A 19,141-nucleotide genomic window follows, 5' to 3' on the forward strand; every position below is an offset into this window, starting at 1 on the left:
TAATAGGAATAGCCATTTTTAATAAATTATTAAAATAGCTTCCAGAATAGATGAATTAAGATTATTGGAAGGATTTGCAAATGCTGTATATGTCACCAACATATACTTACTGCTTTAATGGTAAGCTCATGTGCCAAAATTAGTAAGTTTAATGGTTCCACTGTAGAAAAGCAATGTTCTGTATCCTCTACTGTTCTCAGTCTTAGTATGTCTGCCAGCAGAAGCATACTTTTCACAAGAGTCAAAGAAGCTGGAGGGGAAATAAATGTATCCTCTTGGAGTAAACTGATGATATTCTGTTTGGACATAAACAACATAAACCAAAGAAGTTACTACTTTTGCTGTCTATTTATGAGGACAAATAACACAAAGTGAAAAAAAAATATTTTTAAAGCACTATTTCAAGCTTATTTAATGCTGGCATCAGCTGTTCTGACTACATAAAAAATGCATCAACAAAAAGTGAACAGTTTCTCCTTTGTGCTCAAACCTGCAAAAGAAGTTTAATGCCTGCCACAGGACATTTTTCTTGCAGGTCAAGAATAGCAGCTTGCACCATAATTTCAGCCTGAGTCTCAGTATCACCAAAGGCTTCTGCCTCTTGTATTACTTCTTTTATCACACTTCTGCGTTCAGACACATCATTTTCTAAAAGAAGAGAATAAATGAATAGTAAAAATACAGAAGAAAATACTTTCCCATGTCTTCGACCATTCTTAGGAAGTCACTTCCACACTAAAAAGTACAGAACATCTGACATTATAGATTCCACATTTACCATTTCATTGATTCTGTGACAAATTTACTTTCAAAAGAAAGAAAAACCACTTAGTTTTTAAACTGCACTTGGCTTAAGTTCATCCAAATACATTCTTTATATGTAAGCCACCAGCATAAATAATTAGATTTTGCAGATCAGATGTCATTCTCACCTGTAAGACACATTCTACACATTCAAAAAACTGATCTTAGTTATCATTCCAAAATAGTTATGGTCTTCACAGGAATTATCCTGAAGACATTAAATAAGAGTTTGGCTGCAGACCTAGACTGTGATTTTGTTACTTAAGTGAGCTTCATAGTTTTTACTAACTTCATAGAAGAATGAAAAACATTTTATTCATAATCAAACTGCAATAAATGTATTTTGCAGTATCTCACTTAAATTCTTTTTTAAAAAAAAAAAGAATCTGGAACATTTTTAGGAGATATATAGGAACATTTCATTTATTGGAGTATAAAAAGTGAAACAAACTTTTGAGACATTTAAAGCCAGAGGTATGTCGCAACAATGTTTTGTATAACAAGCATACTTATTTAACGTAATAACAGTACAATATTTGAAGCTCTTTCACACACAGGTGATTTATCAAAAGATAATGATAATTAAATGAACATTCATATAATGGTTTGTGTTTACAAGCTCTAGGAAGAGTTTATACTCATAAATATCTTTTCCTTATTGCATTGGATTAATGTAATGCAAGTAATTGCTCAGTGATAACATTGCCCCAGAATTAATGTTAATACTTCTTATTTATTAATAAGAATTGTGTCTGAATAGGCTCACTCCATTATACTTCAAAATTCTAAACCAAAAAAGGTAATACCTTCCATATCACCAACGCCTTGTATCTGTGTTACTAGAGCCGTCACTAACATTGTACGACACCTTAGCCACAGATGTAAAGTCATATGATCTTGAGCTGTTATACTGTGAGGCACTCGAGCGTCTTCAACATAAGAGTCCTAATAATTTCCAAAATCAAGAGAAATTTTACTTTCTGAGTCAACTATACTACAAACAAAGCAACAGGGCAGCATCAGTCTAAAATAAATCAAATTAATACAGCTATATCACAAATAATAACAATTATAACCATGAGTTTATGTGAAGGGTAGATATAAATTTCTTTAGTAACAGGGGTCCATTTATTATTTAACTTTTAATCTGTAGGAAAAAAAAGCATTGTAACAAATTAAAATTAAACCAGCTTTTATGGGAGAGTTTACCTATGTATCCATATTCTGTATGTGTCACGGAGAATAATTCTAACAGTTTGGAATTTATTCCTCTCAAACAGGAACATTACACAAAACTGTAAGGCCCATAAAAGTCTCATTGTAGAGCAAGATCAATAACAAGTTCTGGTACCTCATTAGTGATTAGAAAGAATTATTTTTTTTTTTATTTCTAGTTTTTAGCTTTCTGGTGATTAGAAACAAGTATTAATGTAATATAGCACTGGAAGTGTTTGGGAGAATTCTCAACTCTCTGTGCCATCTTTACATATTATAAACAGTCTTTTATTACTAAAATTCTACAGTCCACATTCTAAATATTTGTTCCAACAAGCAATAAATGGACACGGCACCACCTGTGTTTTACTTATACAAAAAATCATCATGAATGACTTGTATTGATGCAAATGAGGAAAAAAAATTGACTATAGGGCTGTTTGAAGAAAATGTAGGAGCAAGTGCTGAAAGACAGAAGACCCTGATATGCAACACAGAGAATAATTACAGTGCATGCAAGAAAGTCCAGTCTAGCTAGGTGTGTTACAACGTCTGTCTTTTCTGCTCAGTTGCCCTGTCTATGTGAGTCAGTTTGACTTACTGTGGGCTCTGTGGTGTATTACCAACAGGTTTTGTACATTGGCTTTCCAAAGAATAGGTCAGTATCCCTATGTGTTAGACAACAGAAGTCAGCTGAAATCTTGCTAAATTTGGAACATAATAACGATGTGAACTGGTCTGTTTGGCAATTTGAAAGAGGATACTCTGAAGTAGGTTTTCAATCAAAAAATCTAAAATATCTGAGCTGAATAATAAAAGATTTTCACCTGATAGCTATTTTTTCCACTTTCTGTTTGCTTTTGTTTTTTTTAAACAAAAGGGGATTTTCAATGCTGGCATTTGAGAGTATACAAATAAAAACTGTTATTCCTAACCACATACAAATTAAAATTATGATTATAGACATACTGAATATCCTATAGGGAAGCAGGTAACTGAAGCATGTCATACGTCTTTTTCTGCCCAGGTTAATGGTAACCATGTAATACAGATGACTGCTATGTTCTAGTATTCTGAAAATCACTCAACATTTAATACAAGGCTTCATATACTAAGAAACAATATTTTAAAACAAAAATCCATGCATACCGAACATTCCCTTCCATCATTTTCTTCTTGAAAATGTGTCATTTCCATCCTAAAAATGTTTGCATCTTGGAGAAGTTGAATTGCAGAGAAAGCCAAAGCAATGCTGTGATACAGAACAATATTATTAAAAAATACTAATTCTGTTTGCCATTTTATGCTTTTATTATAATAGATACTTCATTTCTGACTACATCAGGTACGCGTATCAGCAGTTATCATTTTTTGCTTCAGAAGAACAAAAAAAGTGCACTCAGTATATTCTGAATTTGTAGGCACTGCAGTACGAAAACAAGAAAACAGCAGTACAAGAAAAAGTTTTGCCAATAACAGATGTAACCTGATAATAATGGCTAAGCCAAGATAGATCACATTCTGTTGGAGCAATCAAAACAGAACTCCACTATAACTTTCAGTTAGACATATCTGTCTTCAGGGATGGGCTTTTACAAATTAGAAGACGTAAAAATACTGAAAATGACAAAATATATTAGCAGAGTTCTGTATCTCATCCACAACTAGAGAGGTAAGAAAATACCTTCCTCCTTAAAAACCTTTCCAGATATGTTAATCTTTTTGTTAAATCCACATGACCAAATACTCACAGGATATTAGTAAACACCATCAACCAAAAATTGACCCAGTTGCCACCCTGGCAAAACCTTGTAAGCAATCATGTGACATTGAGTCTGCTGCCCCCCACCCCAATCACAAATCCTTTTCTGGAGCTCACTCCAAAGAGTATCTGGAAAGATACAGACACCATGAGGACTTGTAAAGCATTTAACCCCACATTTCAAATAATTGTGAGTTGGGATCCCAAAATATTGTCAGGTTTCTTAAAATATTAACTACAGGGTTTTTTTTTTCCTTTTTAGGCTGTCTTTTTAAAGCTTTCAGATACACTGTTCAGTTTCCATTACATCTATAAAAACATATATCTGTAACAGCAGACTTTGTGAATACAATTATTTTTATGATACGAGGACACTTGAAAAACCAACACTGTAGGAAGATCTTTCTCACAACAGGATTTATTACCCAAAGAACACACTAATCAAAATATTCTGAGAACTGCCAAGACTATGTCTCATGGTATTAGTTTTCCACCTCTAATTGTACATTTTCCCCTACATCTGTAAATCTCTACTTTCCTACCTCTTTTCTAAAACATTTTGGGGGGTTTGTTGGTTGTTTTTTTTTTTTAGCATTCTACTTATTCTCTACCCACTGAAACATCTTTTCCTAATGATGCAAAAGTACCCGATGGTATCGCTAGCTCATCTGTTAAATATTTTTCTGCAAGTTAATTGTTAAAAATGTATAACCAAAATTCTCATCTATGCTGTCTTTTTACATAGAGAGACTCGTTTTACATAGAGACTGGCTGCTATGAAGCAAAAGAAAAAACATAATTTATGAACACCTTAAGTCCTTTTTACACTGCCAGAACACTGTAAAGAGCTTTTAATGCAAGAAAGATTCAGGCTCTATGTGAACGTACTACTTTTGAGAAGTTCTAGATTAACTGTCATAAAGGAAAAGCTCTTGATTCATGCACAAAGAAGTCAGAACAAGAGCTGCACTACTCTGAAATTACTCACATTATTCTGACAACAAGTATCTAACCACAGGATGGATAACCTCCAGAGATAAGAAGGTAGTTAAAGTCTTCCTGTCATTTCTGATTCTATCCTGCTTGCTGTTTTTGTGATGCAGACCTGGATGGATTACACCAATTCAGCACAAATAGACCCCAAAGTAACAATGAGAACCAAAACTGTTAATATCTTGCCTTTCAGTTCTCAGAATTCAATCCTTATGAATCTCCTTCATCATCCCTTTACCTCAGTTTTATTCAACAAAATGAAAGCAGAATAAATCAATGTTGAATTTGAAGATAACCTCTCTAATAATGGAAAAGATGAAACAGAATTTGCTTATAAAATCAAAACAGACAGTAAGGATAATGCAATGAAATATCCCAACTGCTTTTCTTTCTTGTTATTGAGAAGAGTTTTCCCCTGAAATCAAAGTTAAAATAACTGCAAAACCTGCCATTTTTCAAAGCATTGTTTGAGATGCAACGGCTAGTATTTCTCAAATAGTTTGGAGAAGGTGCAGCACCCAAAAGTACACACAGACTTTAAACGAATATTAATCTAACCTCCTGAGCACCAATGCCTCCAGTTAACATTTAGCAATTCTGAAAATGAGGCCATATAAATTTCATGAATAAAATGTAGACCACAGGCCCAAAGATTCATATATGTATTGTTTTAAGCAGTAATGTATTCACACAAGCAGTCAAGCACATATTTGGGTAATTAGAAACCTCACATACTTAGGGGAGACACCATGTAAGTAGTCTCCTTGCGATCAATGGAATTAGTCCTATACATAATCCTATTCTGAGGCATAAACTTTTTGCAAGACAGAGGCTGTAATGTAGAAGCTTCCCTTGATGAAATTTTTGTGACCCTCTTCTGCTGTCAACAAGAGTGATGCGTCTATATATTTCCCTTGACAAAATACACATCCTTTTATCAGCTGAATCAGAAAGTGACAAGATGATCAAAATAGGAAAGTACAGCTGACTACAACAATTTCACCACTAAGTCATTTTGCTAAAGGAAAAAAATGATGAATTTCTGTAATATCATGCAAAGTTTGATTTCTAGGCTGGCAGGCAGGAAACATTGAGCTGTCTGAAGGAATGTTTCATTTGTATCTGAGGCAGATAAATCAGCAGTTTCCATGGATGGCAGTGCAATAAAATTGTAAAATAGGTTAAAAAAAAACTCAAACCCTTGCTTTGTTTGTTGGTGGGAGTTTTTCTCCTGCTGTCTGACCACAATCAATATATGAGGCACATTAAACACCTATCAAAAATTTGAGAATCCCAAAAATTATCCATAAAATGCTTGACATCCACTGGAACCCTTGATACTCTAAAAAAGTTTCTTCAATCTGAGACAAATTATAAGCCAAGAGAGCAACTACGCTCTAGGATATAACTGCATGTCAAAAAGAAGGGTCCTGCACTGAAAATGGCTTGCATACTGGAACCAGTTTATCAGGGTGAGGAACTCTGGGTCAGAACTCTGCTAGTACCAGTTTTACCAAGCCTAGTATCAAGCTAAACCAGGCGTGTGCACAGGATATTTCATAAGTCTGTGTACTGGTCCTTAGTTACTAATATGATAATTTTATAAACTCCACATGGCACTTAAAAGCACAATGAGGTCACTGTCCAGTGATTTGTTGTTTTCTCTTTGACAAATTTATGGTAAATTAATCTAATTCTAAAGGCACTGAAAAAGATTAATATTTCATTATAAGAAATGTCCACAAATAGCCTGCAAGTTCTTACTTCCCATCTTCACTAACAACATTACTCCTAAATTATTACAGTCCTAATATCTGAGCTTTTGGGAAACTTCTGTCTTTTAAAATAAAATAAACAAAATCTGGGTGAAAGACCATGTTGCAGTACTCTTACTGTTTTCAGTTCACTAGTCTATACTACACTGTGAAGCTCCTGTCCTTGATAATAATATTTTTTTATTGCTGTACCATAGCAGCTAAAAAGGAATTGTATTATTTAAAGGCTATCTGATTTGGAGGTTTGTTTATTCACCTAATGCAGCTAGGAGAAAGAAGAGAGTTTGCCTCTGACATAGAAGAAAACATTTATTTTTTGTTAATTGGGTAAAAAGGAAAAAAAACTCTTAAGACTGGTTTTATCTGTGGGCCACCTCAATCCCTTACCATTTAATCAGCAAGAGTGTTACATTGATCTTCACCAGTATTGCAACAATAAAAAAATTTAATTTTGCTTTTTTTTTGGTGCTTACTGTAATGTAAGATTCACTGCAATAACTTTGGTGTGTTTAGTCAAACTTGAACTAAGGAAAGTCATAAATACTGATCACATTCTACCTAATCGCCATATGGTCCGACAAGTGATAGTGCTGCACCTCTATATGCTGCATCTCTATTTAACAATCTGTACCCTCAAAGATTTTTCAACGTAAGAAAAAATTAGATAAAAAAAGATAAGATAAAAAGACCTTGACACTACTAAAATGATGCACTGTTAAACTATTATCCTTCTTATACAAATTAATTTAAAATTACAGGGAAACAGAAGAATCCTCCTAGCTAAAAACTAAAACAATGTTCAGAATTTAACATCTACAAAGTGTTAATATATCTCTGTGTGCCCCCTACATTCAAAGAACAGCACAACTATAATTTCATGAAGCTGTCCAAAAGAAATCAGGACCTCAAAAAAATCACAGAATTTGGAAGTTATACTTTGGAGAACACATCTGGCAGATCATGTAAATACAACAGTATTTTACACACTGTCATGAACAATACAATTAATGCCTACCAAAATCTGTTCTAATATGTTAAAGATTACATCAATGCTTCTTAATCAAATTAATTTTTAAAATATAATTTTAGCATTTTAATTTGATAGAAATAAGTACATCAAGAGGAAACGTTCTTTTAGGACAGTAACACAGGGCATTCTAGAACAAACTAGAATTCAATAGTTCAGAGATAACACTAGTGCTCTGCTGCACACTTTAAAATTATAAAAGATGCATGACCTCACATATCTGGACTTTAACAAAAACAGTGAACAGTGCAGCTTTCTTTGATTTTGTAGAACACTGTATCACAAAAAGTTCTATTAAAAAGTAAAATAAAGCAATAATAAAAAATGAAATGACAGTATAACTTGCATTTGTAGATATTCTAGTGGGGTTTTTATGGCTGGTTACTAAAATTTAGGGTATTAATGTAGACATAAATGATTGAAAGAAATTGCTGGAAAATTTTTTTTAATCTTCTGTAGTTAAGGCTGTGCAACATAAGGTTGTTCATGATACTACTTACCTGAAAGCTGCTTGATGCCTTTGCTGAGAAATAGCAGCAAGCTGAAGTTTGGCCTCAATAAGAGTCTCTAAATCTTCAGCAGAACACTGAGATATCTCCCCATCATATTTGTCCTGTATGCTCTGCACAAGACGGCTAAGAATTTCTTCAGCTTCTGTCAATAAAATCCCCTAGAGAAGAACATAGCATTGTATGATTTCAAAAAATAATGAAAGAAATAAAAAAATTCTTAAGAAGTATTTCATTCTGTTATAGCCTACTGTCACTGCAACCTAAAAGAAACCAACTTGAACACAATATGCCTTTTCTATAAATAGCAGGGGGGTTAATTTTGCTTTTTTCAGGTTTACAGATTGAATGTGTTGAAAGTAGCAACACCTTAACTGTGCCTGTACTATTGCAATTTGTGCTTAACTTCATATTTTATGGCTTAGCAATATTACTCAATAATTTTTCATTCCTATCTCTATCTTATAGCTATACTTGATCATTTTAAACTATACTTCTTACTATGCTTAGTAATTTTAAACAATAAAATACAATATTAAGATACAATATTAAAGATGTTGCAAGAAGTATTATATTCTTTTCTATCTATACTTCAACAGAGCCTTGAGTGCAGTGTGTATCCTGAAAGTTCAATTGTAATTTACAGTATTTCTGACAAAGCTGTAAGAAGCTGTGAAAAACAAATCTAAAATAAACTTAATTTTAAATTAAATCTCAATTGCAGAGCTTTCAGCAGAATTCAAAAAACAATTCAAAGGTTTGTATCATCCAATATCTTTTTCTGACAGTTCCTCAATTAATTCAGAGCTCTACTTAAAAACATAAAAGAGTAGAATGGTTAAAGAAAGATTAGAAGGGTAAGAAATATATTAAGCCTCTTAAACATGCCCCATTTGAATTAATTTAACATTTCTATTTCAGCTATTTTCAAGATGCTGTTTTAGAGTTATTTTCAAGCTATACCAAAACTTTCCAGTTTCTAGTGTATGGCATACACCAATTGCTGTACAAAATCATCCTCCATTTTTCCAGATGTATTTTGTACATTACTTTGTTTGTAACAATGGCCAAAAGTAGATACTTCCAAAGTGGAAGATCCTCCCGAAAGAGGAATATGTCAGCCCTCAGTTTTGGTCTTTTTGTGATGTGCAACTGGCAAACATGACATTTACAATTAAACAAAATGAAACAAAAACTAAACCCAAAAACAAACAAACCAAAAAAAGCCCTTTAAACAAAGAAGCTAACAAGCTGTGGTATATTTTTTTCCAAAATTAAGTATCAGAAAGAGGAACATGAAAAAATTTGAGACATTTCACATATGGTAGAGAATGACTTTCCATTTATTTGTAGAGGATACTACCCCATCAAAGAGTTTCTGACATGCTCTACAGGCATCACCTCTGACAGGAGGATTTTATCCTTGGAATCCCATTCAGTCTTTACCCGTGTTGCTGAAACAGTCATACCAAGATCTGATTGTGACAATATTTGCCATGGACATTTATATAGCATAAACCAGAATATTTGAAAAAGTGCACCAAACCGCCAAGACTTCATATATGGCCAGTAAGATTACAATCAGATTAGAAACAGAAATTTCTAGTCCCCTTATTCATGCCATCCTCCCATAAGCATTTCTGTTACATTGAAAGCATTAGCAATGTTTTGGGAACAATCTGCAGTTTCTTAAGCTTGTTTTCCCTAAAAATCAAAATTACCTTCAGCATGGCCATATTTAATTCATCTTTGCAGTCAACGAGCTGCACCATTGTGCCTCTTTGTTCCTGTTGTCTTGAATTCTTATCAGCATCAACTGTCAAATACATTTCAAATGAAATTTCAGATAGCAGAAGCAGAACCAAAGCATTCTCAGTAATTTGAAAAATATGCCTCCTTTTTCTGTATTTCCAATCGGGACTTTCAGTATCAAAATAAGAGAGAAGAATGAAATACTCTAATAATGGAATGGAATGGAAGCTCTAATAATATTAGAGATATTAGCTAAGAAAATCTTGAAAAATCTTAATGCTTATTATTTCAATAATGACTGATTTTTCCAGCAATGTTTAATATGAATATTGTTTATACTATGACACCTTAATGCATATGCAGTTAAAAGTGGAAAAACTATGCTTGAAACAAGTTGCAGAATAAATGAACTTTTCCACCACTCCTATAATTACCTTTTACATTTGATGCTGTAATTCTGCTTGTCTCCATCAAGCTGTTGTTATCAACAGAATAGATGTGCTTTTCCACTTTTTCAGGTATATTATTTATTGTGGCAGAAAGGCAAATGATGAAATGCATTTTGGCTAAGGTTAATTTATTCATAGTTTGTTGGTTGCACAGTGGCACCATTGTTAAAGACAGACTCCAATTAAATATGTCTTCCAGTACCTACAAGAACAATTGGGACTATTTGAAATGACATATTTAAAATTTTTCTTGTTCAGGGCATATTCTGCTTTTATTAATAATTATACTTATCAACAATTAACATTAATAATATTACTAATATGCTCTTAGTCATTATGGATGAGTTGCTGTTTTCCTTTCCAAACTTAATTCACACCTTAGTAGCACTTGCTACAGCCTCAATGATCAGTTTTCTAGTAGAAGGTGCATCTATGAAGTTATAGCTATTACTCTGTGTGGGTCCTAAGTCTTCTGCCTTGTCCATAGCACTCTTTGAGCTAAGGTGGTCACAAAGAATATGTAGCTAAATCTGTAGTTCAGAAATCTCAACTCGAAGGAAAGTCTGTTGTTACAATTTACTCTAACGAGAAAGACTGAGCAAGAAAAAAATTGTTGTGTCAGACCATTCTAGCTTATTTCATAGAAACATTTTGTTATTCATGATAGCATTCTTGTTTTATCTTGAGTTTAATATTCTCACTTTAGATTAATAAATTTAGAAGTTTAAAGTCTACACAGCTTTGCAAAATCATGAGACCAATAAGAGCCCCATATAGACTATAAAGCTCAAGATAAAGCACAACTTCAAAATAAATCTGAAACTAGTGAGATCAAAAGCTGTCAAGGCAGATGTCATTTCTGTCTTCTAATATTGACTGTTGTAGGAGACACACAAGCTTCCTGTAAACAAAAGAGAGAAAAGTGAAGGAAATTGTGGGGGTTTTGTACTTTATCAGTTTGGTTTTAAGGTACAGGTTCTTTTCTACACTCTGCTAACATTTACCCCTCCTGGCTCAATGGATCTGTGACAAGGCAAATATAAGAGTATTATTAAAATTGAAAACCAAAATAAAAGTCATTGATGGACATGTAGTTTTAACTAAAATGAGAAATGACTGTTCATTAACTGGTTTACAGATTCACCTTTTTTTCCCTTCAGAAATGGACTTCAACCCTAAACTTAATTGAGGACAAATCTATGAAGACAGCTCTGATTGATACAAATTATAAAGCTAGATCACTGATGTTCTTAATATTTTAGCAGAAGAAACATCAGACCCTACATACCATGACAAAACCTGAATAATTCTACTAGTATGCTTTGCATAGACAAGTCACAGATTTGTACATATTAGATCTCCCATCTGAAAAATGCTGATAAAGGTACTTGCCTCTCCCTTGAGATGTCAGCCATAACATTTAACATTTTGGAAATGGTCAACTGTTGAGGAGAATGTTTTCTATCTGCTGGTTTTTACTAATAACAAGTATATTTTCTGAACCAAATAATCTCTAACTAATGCCAGAGAAATAAATATTTATGTCTTCCATAAAATTTTTAGCTCTTTCAGACTTTTTTTTACCTGTAAATTTGTAACAGTCAGGAGAGATTTTGAGGAGTCAAATTCCTGTAAGGGCTGTAAAATGGACAAAACCAAAAATAAGTAATGTGTTACAACACGAGCATAAAATAAGTGAGTTAGCAGAGCACTGGACAAGTGTAGTGCATTTCCATCTATACTTTGAGGGCTCTGAAAATACCAACAATTATTGGGCTTTTATGGGCTTTACATTTTGGAACCATAACCCGAGACCCAGAACTATTCGTACACCGCCTATACCATTCACCAGGATTCTGCAACCTGAAGCAAGGGGACAAAAAGGTATAAACCAAGAAAAATCCTTTTTCAAATTCTAGGAGCTCTATAGACACCAACCATCAATTGCCTTTATGTTCTTTATATTTCTGAATCCCAATCCTAACTCGACTTAGCACATGCCTCCTCTGCTATTCACCAGAGCACAGATCTGTGAATGGAATGAAAAAAAGAACTACAGGTCAAGATGAACCTGAGACCTCAGCCTCCTTGAGGGCTCTAAAAACGACAATTTCTTCATTCATATGTACTTCAATTTTCTGAACCCTAATCCTAATTCTAGTCCTTTCTTTAAAACCCTTTACCTTTTCACCAGGAGACAAATCAGTCTACTGAGGGGAAGGAAAAAGGCAGAGGTAAACATAATTTCCAGCCTTTGTCATAACTGAGAGCTCTACACACGACTGTCGCTTGGGTTCTATGCGGTTTTTATCAACTCTTTTATTAACTTCTCTACTCCAGATGTAGCCCTCTATCATCTATGTCATTCCCTGGAACATGGGCCCTTCTTATTCTGGGAGCTGTGCAAAAGTCCAACAAGCACTTAGCTTCTACATGCATCACACCCTAACCAGAGACCCAGTGCTGAACCTCCTCTGCTGTTCACACAAACACTCACCTGTGAACCCAGGTAGAAAAAGACATGTGACAAATGAACCAGATTTCATCCTAACATTGTGAGCTCTTCAGACACCATACAAATTAAGGAAAGGACTTAAAGATGCTTTTTAACCTGGCTTGCATCAGTAAGGAGTAAATCCATTCCTTACTGTAGCCATGAACAGGGAAGCTTTGCAGAACCACCTCCAGTGAGGATGCTGATAACACTTTATAGAATCATAGAATCATAGAATGGTTTGGGTTGGAAGGGAATTTAAAGATCATCGAGTTCCAACCCCCCTGCCATGGGCAGGGACACCCTCCACTAGACCAGGTTGCTCAAAGCCTCATCCAGCCTGGCCTTGAACACTTCCAGGGATGGGGCATCCACAACTTCCCTGGGCAACCTGTTCCAGTGCCTCACCACCCTCACAGTGAAAAATTTCTTCCTAATATCTAATCTAAATCTACCCTTTTTCAGCTTAAAACCATTACCCCTTGTCCTATCACTCCACTCCATGAAAAAGAGTGTTTCCCCATCACTCTTGTAGGCCCCCTTCAGGTACTGGTAGGCTGCTATTAGATCTCCTCAGAGCTTTCTTTTCTCCAGGCTGAACAACCCCAACTCTCTCAGCCTGTCCTCATAGGGGAGGTGCTCCAGCCCTCTGACCAATTTTGTGGCTCTCCTCTGGACTCTCTCCAACAGGTCCAGGTCTTTTTTATGTTGGGGGCCCCACATCTGAACACAGTACTCCAGGTGGGGTCTCACAAGAGCAGAGTAGAGGGGGTATGTCTCAACCTAGTGAGAATGTAAAGTAGCTTGTGCTCTGAGGAACATCCCTAGATTTCAGTTTCTTATCTTCACATGCAGTTAGTATGAAAGTGTCATTAGCAAATTAAATTTTTCTATAAATATTTTAATTTTAGTTTTTATTAAGTTCATGTTTTATTTAAAACCTAGTACAACTGCAGATTATTCTTGGAGGAGTTTGTCCATATTTCTGTTTTTTTAAATGTAAATCATAAATGTAATTGTAATTATTCCCTTATTAATTAGCTTAGACATTGATTTGTTGGCTACTGCCAAAAAAGGATAGTGCTGTTCTCTGCTGGTTGTAGCCATTGTGAGGCTGTGGAGTAAGGCCAGTCAGGCTGTGGGTCAGCTGGAAACTTCCTCTCAGGGTTTGGTGAGGTGGGAGAGGGGAAATTTCTGTTCAGATAAGCTCATCAAACTCAATTTGCTCTGCAGTGTCAGCTTTGCTGTCTACAACACAGGGTAAGGGAAGCAAATGTGAAGTCATGGAGATGGGTTAAGCATTCTCCTTTCAGCACTACCCTGTAATTATCACCAGATTAGAAATATCATCCTATTGCATGGATAGAATGTGGCTCTATAATCAAGTTAAATCCTGCTGTCAAAAGGGATGTCCCTACCTGTCCCAGTGGTCTTCTACCACATGTTTAGTCCAGCTTCTTGGCACTGGCACACACGCTTTGTCATGGGGTGACAACTACCCAAAAGCACTACTCAGATATGGGAAACCTTGATTACATCTGTCCAGCAATAACTCATTAGATTATGTTGCTATGTGTGTGGAAAACAAGGAATGGCTACACAATTGTTACAGGGGGAGGCTTGCCCGATAGCTCTGGACTGTATTTGCCTGCACAGGTATGCTCACAGGAAAGACAAAGAAGCCCAGGTCAATTGTTAACAGCTCCATAACCTTGTAGCGCATCAGTGATCAAGGTAAGATCACTACTTGGCTTTACGCATGGAGAAAATAAAAGAGATTCACCTGGGGTGACGTGACTGTCAAGGGTCTGAAGGCACCACTAGCTCTTGCTGCCCAGGGCCTCTCTCAGGGCTGCCCCCACCCTGCCCACGGCCCAGGATCCCATGTCAGCCCCCCAGAGCCATCCATCCCAGCCCCAGTGACTCCACAGAAGGGCCATTCTCCAGCTCCCCACAGCCCAGCCCCGCCATAGGCCCCCTGAGCCGGGCCCACCCATGGGCCCATGTCCCTACCCAGCCTCAGCCAAACCCTCGGCCCTCTGCAGCCACCCTGGGGCTTTGCTGAGCCCAGCTCTCCCCGCCAGGCCTGATCCTGACCCCCACCTGCAGGCTGATGTCCCCATCCCTCAGGGACAGCCTTAGCCTGTCCCCGGCCCTACAGACGTGTCCAATGGCCAGGGCTCGGCACTGCCCCAGCTGCCTCCCTCGTGCCCTGCTCCTAGCTGGGAATTTTGCCTTTAATGGGGAAAGAACTCTATCCATATTTTTTATGTCTACATATGAAATCACACATTATTTTTTTAACAGTATTATCTGCATTACTCACTGTATAAAACAGACAGCATGTATGTTTCAAAAGTTACTTTTGTTCCTGCTGTTCAGTGAGATAAATTAATTTCATTCAATGCCTACTATTTGACCTGCCTACTGGAAGAAATTTAGGGATTTTTTTAGGAATGTGGAATAACTTGCAGACATGGAATATGTGCAGTTTCATAAAGAGAACTGAGTGTTATAGGTCGATGTTACACTTTACTGGTACTTACCTTCACTTGTTCGATTTTTCTGTATCCTGCAGGTATTTTCCATGGAATTCTCTCTCCACAATTAAGCAAAGACAGTTCATGAAAGGCCTCTGTAAAAAATCCTATATCTGTAAGTACTTTAATCTGTGAAAAAATAACAGAGACTTTGATTTAAATAATATTGAATTATTCTTTTTGCTCAAAATAATATCTATTCAAAGGTAATTTTCAAATAGGTTTGGCTACTGAAATAGTACATTGATGGAGAATGTTCTCCAATGGAAGGAAATCTTCTACATTTTTTATTAAATAAGTTAAATCTTCAAGATGGGTCTTTCACTTAAAAAACAAAACAAAACAAAAAAAAAAACCACACCCCAAAAACATATTCTTCAAAAACTTGCTCCTGACAAAGGAAAAGAACTTAATTCATCTGGCTAGAGCTTTGTGTGTCAGTCCAAGATAATCAGCCCCTTATCAAAATCTGTTTCACAGATTTTACAGATTTTACTCATCTTAGTCACGTACAACTCAGCTACTCTCCCTAACTCGTATCAGCATTTCCTGAAAATATCTAAAACCAATAATACTTTGATTCTTACTACAAGTTAGATTCCTTGGGGGGGGGGCGGAAAGAAAGATATTAAAAAAAAAAAAACCACAAAACAAAACCAACAAGGGAACACTAGTGAAATGACAGAAGTCTGTTCCCAGAAGTCTGGCTACCTGGTTCCACCATGATACTCATAACACATCCAGAAGTGAACATTGTGAACAAAAAATAATTTCTGTTTTGCACTTGAGAAAATATTTAAAAGAATGGTGGAACAAGATAAAAAATACCAAGTAAAAAGTTTGGATCTAAGAGGGAAAATCTTATGAGCATATCTTTAAGGAGAATGGAGAGTAGTAAGAAATGATGGAAGTTGTTAAGGCTCTGTAGGACATTAAAAGTAAACCTGTATAAATAACTCTTCATGCTACTAAAAATGAGAATAGAAATAATGATTGCATTTAGAAAGTGGTCCTATTCTACACTCTATTGTAGAAAAGAAACACTAAGCAACACGGGAACTTTAAAGCACTACTCTTCGTAGTAGTGATATATGAAGAAATATTAAAATGACTACATTTAACAAAGAAATGAAAATTTTATTTTAAATACAATGTGCTATGATAAAAAGAAAGTTTCTTTGATTACCTTGAAGATTCTTCCTTCAATACATTTAGCTGGGTCCTTACAAATCTCAGAAACAAAGTATTGGTATAATGTGAACAATGGTAAGATCTGTAGAAAAATATTAGGTCATCTAGTTATAAATGCCATAAAGGGTACAATTTTAGAACTGTACATTGCTATTATATATCACAAATATATAGATAATACAGGAGTATTGCTTTCACTGCCACATACCACCACCACTTATCTTATTCCCTGTGAAGGATGAATGTGTTGAAAAGTTCTTCAGCTGGCTCACACTAACCCCTTATACTATCTTATATGTGATTCACAATGTAGAAAGTAAAGTTTCCCCAAATTATTCTCTGTGTTCAAGGTGGCTTTTTTTACTATACCATTAGTTGAGTAAGCCTACTAGAAAGATGTTGATATAAGGGATTTCTAAAACTGGATGCATTTTGATGCCATAATTTTTTCAGTGTAAGAACATAATAATAGAATTCTGTGAGCTTTATAAAAAAAATACAATGAAGTCCTGCAATTGTCTAAGTGAAACTATACCAATTGTAAAATAAACTGGATGGTGATAAGGCTTATTGACAAATTTATCTGCATTCATTTCAAATTGAAAGCTTTTGTAAGGGCAACTAATAAAAAACATTTTAAAACTGAGTTCTAGTAACGCATATGAACACTGTCTTTATTATTATATATTTCAGAAAAAGCAATTCTTTCCTAACAGACATATTTGTTTATTGAAAATGAAAGAAATTCCAAAGTTTAATTACTGTTCAGCTTTTATATTTTTCTTCACTTTAAAATGTCCCCGAGCTTGGAAGATGCTAACAGCATTGTTACTTTCTTGTCAAATGCACACTTGTTTTTCATAGTGTAGCTTAATACTCCTGAATTTGGATTACAAATGCCCAAGGCAAATGTTTTAATTGTACCCATGCAGTTTCCAACTGATATTTGAAGTAGTTCAACAAAATTAGTCTCTGAAGTCTTATTTTTAATACAACTTGAATCTTGATGTATTTTGATTTAAACTTAGTGCCCACCATCCAAAACATTTCCACACATTAAGGATTCAGTGGAAATGAAGCTCTCATTCTACGGAAACTGCAATTGCTTTGACCATGATCTATGACCTGGATCTATATTCCACTAGTACGAGTGCAGAAAGAATCAAAAGTGTGCATGGCCATGTGAAGCAAGCAGTCAAATTAAGTGTCCCTGCCTCCAGGTAACTGTCTGCTCCTTGATCTCATTTGATCTCCCATAGTAAGGGCAGTTCGACAAAGCTTAATCACAGAGTGAACTACAGTAAAGCAGGATGGGAAGAAGCAACAACAGGATAAGACAGAGACTTAGCTTGAAGTTCCAGAAGAAATCAATCCAACAAATGGCTCACTGACAAAAAAGGGGTAACATCTTGCTGCCTCGACCTCCCTAACTCCTGTTCCATCTCCACCCCCTAACCTTTTCTTAATCCCCTGCCACCAGCCATGCAATCTTTTCCCCTCGCTTGCACTGGCTCTGCCACTTGCAGGACCTTTCCATAAGTGGATTCAACTCACTAAAACAGAAGAAACATATCTACTTTTTCTGCTGGGGAGTTTTCTGTCAGAGCTGATTTATAGAGGTATACAATAATCGCCTGACACGAAATCTGTTAGAGCACACAGGATGAAACAGGAAAAGAGGTGGAATTGCACCTTTTTCAGTACTAGTAAGCAATTCAATCTATTTATTCCAGTGCACAGCACTTCATCTTTGCAGTGAAAGAAGTTGGAGGTGGTCAGTCATTAAATGGAGGAAATAAGCACATGATCAACATAAGAGGAAAGCTGTAAAAACACTCCATAGAGAAGAATAAGAGAATGTGAGGAGGAAGACAGAAGGGACTTTTATTGACTGAATGGGAAAGTAAAATTATTGGAAGCATTCTGCACATACGGTGTTTAAAGTAATTCTCAGTACAGTGTATTTCAAAAAAAGTGGACCATGTATTGCCATCTTCCTGAATAAACAAGTACCCTGTACATTCTAAAAATTGTAGGCAGCAAGCTATACCTTGCCTCTATCTCAGTGCCACAAAACCTAACCATACTGGCATTTTGCTAGAGCTTTGGAGTTATCTCATAAGTACACTCACACATAAAAAAAAGACTTGATGTCTTCAAATTAATTTCTGGAGTATAAAAACAATACTTACTGTTAAATTTTGTGTTGCACAATGTAGTTCAAACATAAGGAATTTCAGACTTGCTACTACAGTAGAGATATCAGCTCTGTAGTGATCAGAGAACAAGTCGATACCAGGAATAAGCATATTTGTTTCATATTGTGCAAAGTCACAGTCAGATGTTGGATGTGGAAGAGAAGCTCTAAACAGGGTCTGAAAGCAATAACAATGAACTACTTGTGAAAAGATGTATAGGCATTAGTGAAACACTATAAAATTCCTACCCTTAAGACTCGTAAATGACTTCATAAATGAATCTCAGTCAATGTCTTAAGTATCCAGTTGTTTCCAGACAAAATAATGAAAAATCTTTTTAGAAAAAATGCTTTATGTGTGAACTTAATGGAGAAAAAAAAAAAAAAACAGGCTGTAAATAGTCTAAGGACAGTATTTCATAGAACAAGCAAA

The 19,141-nt window shown here is 35.5% G+C and overlaps 1 protein-coding gene across 1 annotated transcript in view; it reads right to left on the bottom strand.

Annotated features, from left to right (window-relative positions):
- The window catches only part of CFAP54 (cilia and flagella associated 54), a gene marked incomplete at both ends in the record, with an annotated part of 75,593 nt that overhangs the window by 28,689 nt on the left and 27,763 nt on the right, over nt 1-19,141 (bottom strand). Inside the window, 10 exons of the mRNA XM_010085934.1 lie at nt 491-648; nt 1,611-1,749; nt 3,169-3,271; nt 8,077-8,246; nt 9,807-9,901; nt 10,272-10,488; nt 11,871-11,924; nt 15,327-15,449; nt 16,507-16,593; nt 18,704-18,886. Of these exons, the coding sequence (XP_010084236.1) occupies nt 491-648; nt 1,611-1,749; nt 3,169-3,271; nt 8,077-8,246; nt 9,807-9,901; nt 10,272-10,488; nt 11,871-11,924; nt 15,327-15,449; nt 16,507-16,593; nt 18,704-18,886 (1,329 nt within the window). The remainder of the gene's footprint in view (nt 1-490; nt 649-1,610; nt 1,750-3,168; nt 3,272-8,076; nt 8,247-9,806; nt 9,902-10,271; nt 10,489-11,870; nt 11,925-15,326; nt 15,450-16,506; nt 16,594-18,703; nt 18,887-19,141) is intronic.

The sequence above is a fragment of the Pterocles gutturalis genome, unplaced genomic scaffold, assembly GCF_000699245.1.
Source record: "Pterocles gutturalis isolate BGI_N339 unplaced genomic scaffold, ASM69924v1 scaffold32405, whole genome shotgun sequence".
NCBI lineage: Eukaryota > Metazoa > Chordata > Aves > Pterocliformes > Pteroclidae > Pterocles > Pterocles gutturalis.